At 28.4% G+C, this 9,867-nt stretch overlaps 2 protein-coding genes across 4 annotated transcripts in view; both read left to right on the forward strand.

Moving 5' to 3' along the window:
• Positions 1-1,428, forward strand: part of LOC108688493 (adenylate cyclase type 6) — a 102,761-nt gene extending 101,333 nt beyond the window's left edge. Inside the window, exon 22 of the mRNA XM_018194775.1 lies at positions 1,235-1,428. The gene's annotated coding sequence lies outside the window, so the exon portion shown is untranslated. The remainder of the gene's footprint in view (positions 1-1,234) is intronic.
• Positions 1,429-7,025: 5,597 nt separating this feature from the next.
• The window catches only part of LOC108688494 (proton-coupled folate transporter), a 9,134-nt gene continuing 6,292 nt past the window's right edge, over positions 7,026-9,867 (forward strand). The window contains exons 1-3 of one of the 3 annotated variants that reach the window (XM_018194777.1): positions 7,026-7,147; positions 8,217-8,368; positions 9,373-9,602. In XM_018194777.1, coding sequence (XP_018050266.1) covers positions 9,558-9,602 — 45 coding nt within the window. In that variant the 5' untranslated portion in view covers positions 7,026-7,147; positions 8,217-8,368; positions 9,373-9,557. Of the gene's footprint in view, positions 7,148-7,260; positions 7,690-8,216; positions 8,369-9,372; positions 9,603-9,867 lie in introns of those variants that run through there. The other 2 variants (XM_018194776.1, XM_018194778.1) reach the window with 2 other exon arrangements.

Below are 9,867 nucleotides of genomic sequence, written 5' to 3' on the forward strand. Positions count from 1 at the left end.
ATTAATTTATTAATTTTTTTTGAAGTTTCATCAGTTTCGGTTTCTTTAAAATTCATACATAGAGTGTTTGTTTATTAACTTGCAATGTTATCTATTTTTTATGTCAATATTTCTTTCGATAAATATTGTATTAGAAAAATTCTTACAAAGAAGTAATTTACTATTATCTATTTTTTTTTTTAGATGCTTTATATATTTCTATTTATTATTTTATATAATATATACAACCATTAAAAATTTTATCACCGTGACCGTGAGCGCTATATCTTGTTAACATAAAGTCGCAACTACATCCAACTACGACAATTTGCCACGGAATTGAAATGCTCCTATAGATAGGGGATTGTTATATAACACTTTCAACTATATCGTCGCATGAGATACACGCTTACTGGTGAAGACACGTGCACAATCAGTTGCACAACGGATATTTATTGCACGAGAACAGATCTCGTTATCGAGAAAAATTTTCACTTTGCGAAATGTTTCATATGCAAGCAAAAATTTTGTCTGCATAATAACGTGTGCAGAGGTAAATTAATTAAACAATTGATATTGTATAAACGACTTAATGCCTGTTTCTAACAGTTAAAGTTTCTAACAGTTTTAATCTTAGTTTAACTAAACTCTTCAGCTTTTTTTAGTTTTAAGAAAGAATTAAAAAAGGATGAAGAATAGATTAAATCGTGAGTTAAATAAACATTGTATTTTAATAAATCAATATACTAATCAAAGCTATAAAATTTTTTAAATGTCAATACAAACAACAAAGCATTATTTATTACACTAAAATACTTTGAAATACTATGAAAAATGTATGTAATGCTACCGTATAATATTTCTGCACTTTTACAATTTGCAAAATGATAATAGAATTTAAATTATATCGCTCAGTCACGATGGATGCACAAAGTAACTGAATTAATTCTTCAAATAATTCGCAATTTGATCTTTTCTCAAACATGATCAAAGATTCAATTAATGAACAGTGTACCATAGAAAATTGAAATTTTCTACAAACTCAACATTAATTTCGGGTTGCAAACAAATATTTGAGAAAGTTAAAAAATTTCCGCAGAAAGTAGGGAATCTTGTATGTGAGAAACTTCTTGCAAACATATTCGCATATGAAATTAAATTATCCTATTTCGTACAAATCTTCCGAAATAATTGCTAGATTATTTTACTTGCTCTCGTTAATGAATCGTTAATATTGACTCGTTAATATTGATAGGTGGGAATGCTCGAGCAAGAATTCTTGATGGACGACACGTCATATCGACGATAAAAAGTATTATTATTTCTCGCGCTATTTAAGATTCTTTCATGTACTCAAGTCCAAAACGGCAATATAATATCCAGGACACGTGTGCGCATATTAGAATCGTCGAGTGCCGTCCATAAATGACTGCTGATGAACGGGATAATTGCGCCATTAGTTTTAAGTCTCAAGACAAACGAGAATAATCGACAGGAAATAATCCCGGCATTTCGTTGCGGATTTTATGTCAATTATGTTGATCACATATCGACTTTTAAATTAATGAAGCTCTGAAAAAATAAACGCTCTTACAAACAAATTACCGAATACAGTTTCAAATAAAATTAAGATACTTTCTGTAAATTTAATTCACGGCAAATATATGATTAGAAAATGCTAGGCATGATATTTATTTCAAACATTCGAAAAAACATAAAGAACATTTATTAGCAACGTATCTGATTAACGTAACAAAAAAATGTAATAGCATTTTTGAAAGCGCAATTACTTTTTATAATTTATAAACGTATAATCAGCTGTATAAGATATTCTTATTAAATATACCCGTATTTAAGTCGTCTTATGCAAATCTGCTGTAATTACAAAAGTTTAGCAACTGCAATCATCAGCCAAATTCGAGTTAAATGTGCACCGAAATGCCGGATATTAACGAAACACAAAGAGCGAAAATTCATCCTCTTGTACACTTGTACTTAAATTGTTCTTCAGCAATGCCTACATGTATGTGATTGTATGTTAAAAATTTTTAATTCTGTCGAATGTTAATCTAAAGTTAATTAATGGATTCTGCCATGATTATGTTTATGATAATCAATGCCCGAACAGATGTCGGCCAAAAACGTGTCAATGATAGGAAATTTCTTTCGAGGATGAGCATTTCGAGGATGTATGCTTATTAATTAAGTGAAGTACATTATGTAGTAACAAGTGTCAATTTTCATGTGTAAGCTTAAATGTATGCGCACAATTATTTCATAATCAAGGTAGCTAAAGTTCCTCATTCAATCGTATTTCCAAATTATTTCACGTTGTGTCAATTTTCTCATGTCCATTTTTTCTCATGTCAATTTTCTCATGTTTTTTTAGAATTTAAACAACAAAATTAGAAAAAAGTTCTTACATTACAGCTATACAGTATTTAAAATCATTTTATCTATCATTTTATCATTTTAAATGAAGATCTTCTGTCACTTAATGACATGCTTTAACAGGACAAATATTTATTCCCGTGACAATAAAAACGCCAACATCCTCGAAGAAATAGATACATTTAGCATCAAAAATATGAAATATTAGTTTAAAAAAATTCGGGTCAATAATATATCAAGTCACTACAACAATGAAAAATCTCATGACTCAAAATCTCAAAATAATTTATGAAATTTCATAAAATATCTACCATTCGTAAAAAAAAAAAAAAAAACATTTCGTTTGATTCAATATTTATTATTGATCCAAAATTTTTATTTACAACATGTGATTTATATAGATATCAGCTTGATTATTTTTAATAATTTCCGAATTAATTACGATGCTAATTTTTTTCGTAATGTGTCCAACGAAGTGGACGTTTCTACATTATTCTAGTCAATACGAAGAGAGAAGACTCCCATGTATGTAATCAGAGAAGCGAATCGAAGAAGGTTAAGCTTGACATACAACGAAACCGTGGACGAACTTCGTATGTGTGGATAGTTTGTTTTAACAAGAAGGGGACCACGGCGAGTTAATAAATGTAATCTAGACTCAACGATTGAATTGTAGCCGCCTCTAAGAACGTGAGAAAATCGTTGTTTTATTTTATACTCTCGTCTGATCTTTGTAATTATAAGGCTCGATATTCTACAATCTCTACTATAATAATGTTCATTATAATAATTTATGAAATTATGCATATTTTAAACAGCACATTATAGAGATCTTTTTCTCTTGATATGAGCTTAATGATGCCTGTTCTTTGCCCATCCGCAGAGCTAAAATTCTATTTTGATTTCAAAATTTTGAAAGACCTCTAGCGTCAAAGTAAATTCATATAATTACAAAAGTAAACTCTGGGCGGATGTAGGAGAGAACTGTAAACATCGGACGAACGATTTTCTACACTAGCCAACTTTCCGACAAAAAGTTAATGAAATTGCATCATGTTACCGTGGCGTCGACTAACCGACGAGTAATATTTTTTTTCTCATCGATCCTAGCAACTCTAGTAACTTTTAAAAAGACTTTCAAATAAGATATTCTATTTAATTCAATTATTGCTTTGTAAAAAGAACTGCACTTAAAATCGTCGCCTAATTATTTTACTGGTAAATTTAATTAGTTAAAAACCTAGTTTTATGTAAAAATATCACGGTGCAATGTAAAATAAAAAATTTGATATTCAAAATGCAGAAATAAAAGTCTCAATGTAATTGATCAAAAAGGAAAACTGACTGCAGGAAGCTATTTTTTTTCTTCCCCTAAAAAGAGCAAAGAGAAACCAATGCGAATTCGAATAACAAACGCGACAAAGCAACCCATGCAACTGCAAACATCAAGAGAAATGAAAATAAGATAAATACTTCATGAAATCTCAACAGAATGAATGGAATTTTACTAAATCAACATTTCAATGCTTTAGATATCCAGAAAATGATTTCGGAATTTATTCGCAATGGAAATGCAATAATATGAATTCTTTCTTATTGTATCTATTGTTTCGTATTGTGTTTATCTCATGCAAAAACCAGATTCCCTGAAGTGATATCGAAACTATCAAATTATTACGCTATCTTCGACTTTAGAGTACATATTTGTGTAGAAACGATCGATCGTCCGAGTGTTACGACATTTAATTAAAACATCGACGTTCTGCAGTATTCAATGTCTTATAGATTAGATATATTCGTAGACATGTAAATATGTATGTATGTATGTATATGGGGCGCTTGTGTGCATATGTACAAACTTGGCCAAAGTGTATACATAGATGTTAATTACGTCGATGTGCAGCTACTGGCGCAGCACGAGCTCTCGATTTACTCGATCAGAATATACATATCGACTTTCTTTGCGCTAGGTAATCCTTCCCGAACGATAAAAAAAAGAAGTATATTTGTTATAGAGAACATAATAGAGCACGATAAAAGATATTTTGACAAGTCCAATCAATTTTGATCGAGTGATTAAATGTCGTCTTTAACGAGCACATCATTTAACTAATTGAATATGTCATGTGTGACAAATAATGTATCGAATCATATTGAATTGAATTAAACGCTAGTTTTTGCAGTCCAATTATTACGTGTGCTGCGATAAATATAACGCTCGACTGGAAAATGACCGTCGATTAATACGATAATTCTATAAGCAGATATAAGGTATAAGTTGTATCTATGCTTTCGCGAGAATTTCAATTTAGCGCTGGCAGGTCCAGTTAATATTATAAATGTTGAACGACAAAGCTAGTCAATTGTTGAAGTAAAGAGGTCTCGAGTGAATCATATTAATTAATGAACACCGGGTCATTTATGCTCAAAATCGACAATTTTCCTTTTCCATCAATAAACATTTTTCTCTTATCCAAAAATTTATTTGATAAATTATTTTGGAGAAGTTGAATAATTATTTTGAAGAAGTAAAATAAATGTATAATAAACTTAAAGAATTATTCCATTAATATGGAATTTCTTTAAATAAACAGATATTTATATTTTGATCAAAACAAAATTGAAATAATACGAAATATTCAAATATTAACCTTCTTAAATATTTATCATAAATTATATTTGATCGTTATATATTGATCAATAAATATATCTTTATATTAAATCAAAATAAAATAAATTTCACGCGCAAAACTATCGACGTAAAACTGGAGCACAAATTATTCACGTTAACTTTTACTCGAAATTACTGTGCATTGAACGTATTGGAGTAATCGTAAGTGATGTAAGTTCTTACATTATAAGTCTGACAACTACATGTTTTACAGCCTAGAAACCCAATTAGCGTCACAAAAGTTAATCGTCCAAATAATGGCGGTAGCCATTAGCTGTCAACAAGATTTATGGTAGTACATCTTTATTTTTGCAGATTATTTTTCGGAAAACCGAATCCTTAAAAATTCCTTAAAACTTATCTATGTTCGATGACAGAGAAGTAACTTATTTTTCAAATTTTTTTAATAACTCGAATGTTAAACAAGCGAAGGCTAGATTAATTCAGATATAGCATGCGTCAAATGGAAAAATATCTCGTTGATAATGTGTTAAGAGATGTTGTAAACGGTATTAGAAAGTATTTCACAAGAATCGGCATGTATTGATTGATATTGAAATAAGAGTCGATTGCTTTTTTTTCGACAGAAAAAAGTGTTTCCCTTTCAGATTTCCCTACAATTTGCCTACAATGGGAAAGTATGGAAACTTCTACGATGTCGATAAAATGTTGATAAAATGTTGCGTCATAAAGTCAATATGTAACGATACGAGTTGATGGTTACTAGTTGAAATACCTGAAATCGAAAGTACATGAAATAGGACGAAAAATGTATTATTTATTATCACTTCGAAAAAAATGTTTATGTAACTTTGATGGCCTAAAGTTTATTGTGACAAAACACATCAATATATTATAGCCATAATTGCGCGCCGTAATTAACACTGACGATACAAAATAAATTTTTAACAAAATTAAAGTGTTTCTATTATTTTTCCTTCTTCCATTGTGATTTTCTACGATAAAATTATTTCTTCAAAATAATAAAACATTTGAGAAATATAATTCATGATTAATCTTATATCTCAGATATAATCTTCTATTATCTTTATGTGCTTATAAATACAAATAGTTGATTAATTTGTGATTAAGATTTATATAATTTTATATTTATTTAATATACTTTTATATCATATATTTTATCTTTGATTTAATTAAGAAAATTTCCTTTAATAAAATAAAAAATCCAATCAAATAAATTTTGTTTTGTTCTCGTAAAAATTGGATTGAGAGAACACGTTTCTAAGTATTGATGATGTCTTTGAAATATATCTCAAACTAGTTTAGTACTTCCAGTTAACCTACTCAGCAAGAAAAGAGGTTTTCTGACCTGACCTGTATTCTCACGGTTTCATTCTTTTAAGAACAGCAATTTAATATAGGAATTGTCGAATAGCCTAGCAATATATAACTTTCCTAATGTTGATAAACGTAGACTTTCAATTCTTTAATAAAACAAGTTAGTATTACTTTATTAAAACAATTTATTAAAATATGTTGAGATTTTATTAAAGAAAAAAAATTGTTTTATGTTCACTTGTAAAATCATTAGCTATTTAATAAAATAAATAAATAAAATACATGTCTAGAAGTTTTAAAACATGATTTATAATTATTCTTTATATTTAACTTTTTAAAAACTTGATTAACTTATTATTAAAATATTATTAAAATATTTATCAGAAGAATTAGAAAAAAAATACATCAAATTTCACAAAATTTTTGTAAAAGTATTTAAAAAGTATATAACGTACGCACAATAATAGCGACGTTTTATTAACGGTATGCTCGACTCTTTCAAATCTCCCACAGAAACTGAGGTCATTAAAACGATCAATATCTCACGTTACCAACCGCACGCACATTCTACTACAAACTAACGTTTCAAGAGAGAAATATCTATTCCAAGTTGAAATAATAAATAAAATCGTTGAATAAGGTCACCAAAGATAAAAATCATTCTTGAAACCGTCTACGATCGATCGCCAGAAAGTTTTTTTTTAATCAATTTCCTCGCATTTTCTATTCCACAAGATGTCGCCGAATACGTTTTTGTCGAGAGGATAACCTGACAAAGATTACTGCAGTCGGCGATAAACTATCGTGGTAAATACTTGAAACAAATACCATTATGTGCTCGCTCAAGAATGCATTTTTGGACATCAGTTGATACAAAAAGATACGCAAGACATATGTCGTGATACGTAATATCACGACGCAATGTTCGCGCTGCACATTGTTCGTCCGAGAGTCCGATTACGTAAAATCATCGATAAGATGCTCCGACTCGAGTCAGTGAATGGAGGACGTGAATTGGATGCTCTAAACAAACGGACGACATGATAACTGACTTCAGTTCTACGGTGGCGTGTATGTACATATGTTACTCACGTGGCAAGACATTACATTGTTGGAGCGGTCCACGTGAGCGGATAAGAAGCTATTTGAACAATAATCGCAATCTCAAATATCACTGATTTATCAATAAATGATCTAGTTTACCAATGAATGACCTTCCGCGAAAGAAAACAGCAAATTTATCGGAATTTCAGTGAAAAAAAATAGTAGTGCAGCTACTTCGGATCAATAACGTATTTCGTTTCATCTAAAAAAATTTAACTCTTTGTACAAAATAATTTGGATCTGATGTAAAAATACAATTTATATTTGAAACAAAATTATAATTCCGGTGCTAATGTTCTAATTAATCGAAAAACATTGATTTATTTTATTTAAATAATTCATGTTAGATTAACTAAATATGCAGACATAAATTTTTTTTACATAACTCAAGAAAGGCAATAATGTTAATATCTTCATGTTAACATTTTCGCGTTATTTATTATTTCTTAAATGTTTTATTTATTATGTGAAACAATAAGAACTGCATATTTAATAATAAACTAACTACTAATTTTCTTAAATACATTCAAATTCCAATTTACATTTAAACGTGTTTAAATAAGAAATAAATACGTGGCTTGTTATTGACATTCTATGATTTTTATTGATCGCTTAAAATAATTTTAAAAAATGTTTTAAATGCAATTAATAATTACCTTCTACTTTTATATCTATATTATTATTAAATTGATAATAAAGAAATTAAAAATGTAACTTCGGATTAAGTGTAAATTTGCAACAGTGATTGAAATGTTCAATTTATTATTTTCAGACAATGATACGTGATAAATAATTTTGATAAATAATTTATATTATTGAATAAACCGGAGCGATCAAATCTCAATTCTTTGCAATACCTCTCAGTAACAATTCTGTAATGCAAGACATCAAATTTTTAACATCCAAATTGCATCATCTGTTATCGTAAGTGTGACGACAATATCTTATTACATTTTGCCTACTCATTATATCCACTTGATATGATTATCTTGTATAACATGTGTACACACATACGCAAATTAATTCGTTCGAATACAGAAATGAAAATGAGAAATAATTAAAACTCGTAATAGTGACAAGTTTTAAAATAACAACGTAAAAAAACTTGAAAAAAGAGTTATCACACACATTTTCCGTAACAGTAACCGTAAGACATACCGTAAGAATTAGCCAATCAGTCAAGAATTGTCAAAAATTTTCAACTAATTTTCTCTGATTGGCCAATTCTTATGGTACGTTTTATGATTACTGTTACGAAAAGTGCGCGCTGGCCCTTAAGCCTATGACATAAATTTGTCATTTGAAATAATTTGTCAATCATAGAAGAGAATGTAAAGTTATTCCTTCATGTTATATATTTCCTACTGTAATTAGCTGATTCGCTTACTGATTACGTTTTATTATCTTATTATGTTAATTTTCTACAATATGTTTCTGGTTTTAATTTCAGAACTTATCATTTCCCAGCTGATCATGTATTGTCCCGAATATTTGTATTAACAAAAATTACTTTTTGATCTTAAGCGAATTTGTAATGCTTCTAATAAAATCTAGAAATCTATATTTAGTTTAATTAGCAATTTTTTACTATCGCAAAATAGAACGTAAGAAATGTATGTGAACGTAAGAATGTATGCATTGTAAAATTATTATCCAAACAATCATAAAAAGATATACAATTTTCAGATGTTTTTTGACGTTCTTAAATTTTGTAACTGATAATAGATAGATAACTAGATTTAATGCACTGAGAAAAAAATTAACTTAACTAAATGAGTTTAGTTCGTAATGATTATTTAGTTCAAATATTTATATATTTAGATTAACAAATATTTGCTTGATAGTCCGTAACCGCTACATTTAATTGAATCAACTAATATTTTTTTTTGAAAACAGCAACTCTTTTTTCTCTGTGTTTTTTCTTCTAGTGTGCTAACATAAATAAGGCTATCAGCATAAATTAATAACTAGCTCAGTGAATTGCGAAACCTGTGCGTATTTGCAGTAAAATAGCGGACTATCCAAGAACAATGAATACGTAAGAGAATTCAGACGTATAAAGAAATTCATTCATTTGCATTGAAGTTTTTTAATTAAAAAAGAAAAAAAAAGAATGGAGAAACCGATAGCGACTAACAGTGATATCAAAACTAATGAGGTAAGTATTATTATATGACATTAAAATTATAAAAATATATAAAATATTGATTGATTAAAAATTCTGCCTTTTTCTAAAAACATTTCTACGGTAAAGACAAAAACTTAATTCTTTTCTATCTTCATTTTAGTAAAAATATTTCTTTATATTTATGTATAATTTATTATATTTAATATAAACGCATTCTGTTATATGTAAATTTCAAATATATTAATCTTAATAATTAAAATATTTACATATTTCTCTCTAAAAATTTAAACTCATT

Source organism: Atta colombica, unplaced genomic scaffold (assembly GCF_001594045.1).
Source record: "Atta colombica isolate Treedump-2 unplaced genomic scaffold, Acol1.0 scaffold233, whole genome shotgun sequence".
Taxonomy (NCBI): Eukaryota; Metazoa; Arthropoda; class Insecta; order Hymenoptera; family Formicidae; genus Atta; species Atta colombica.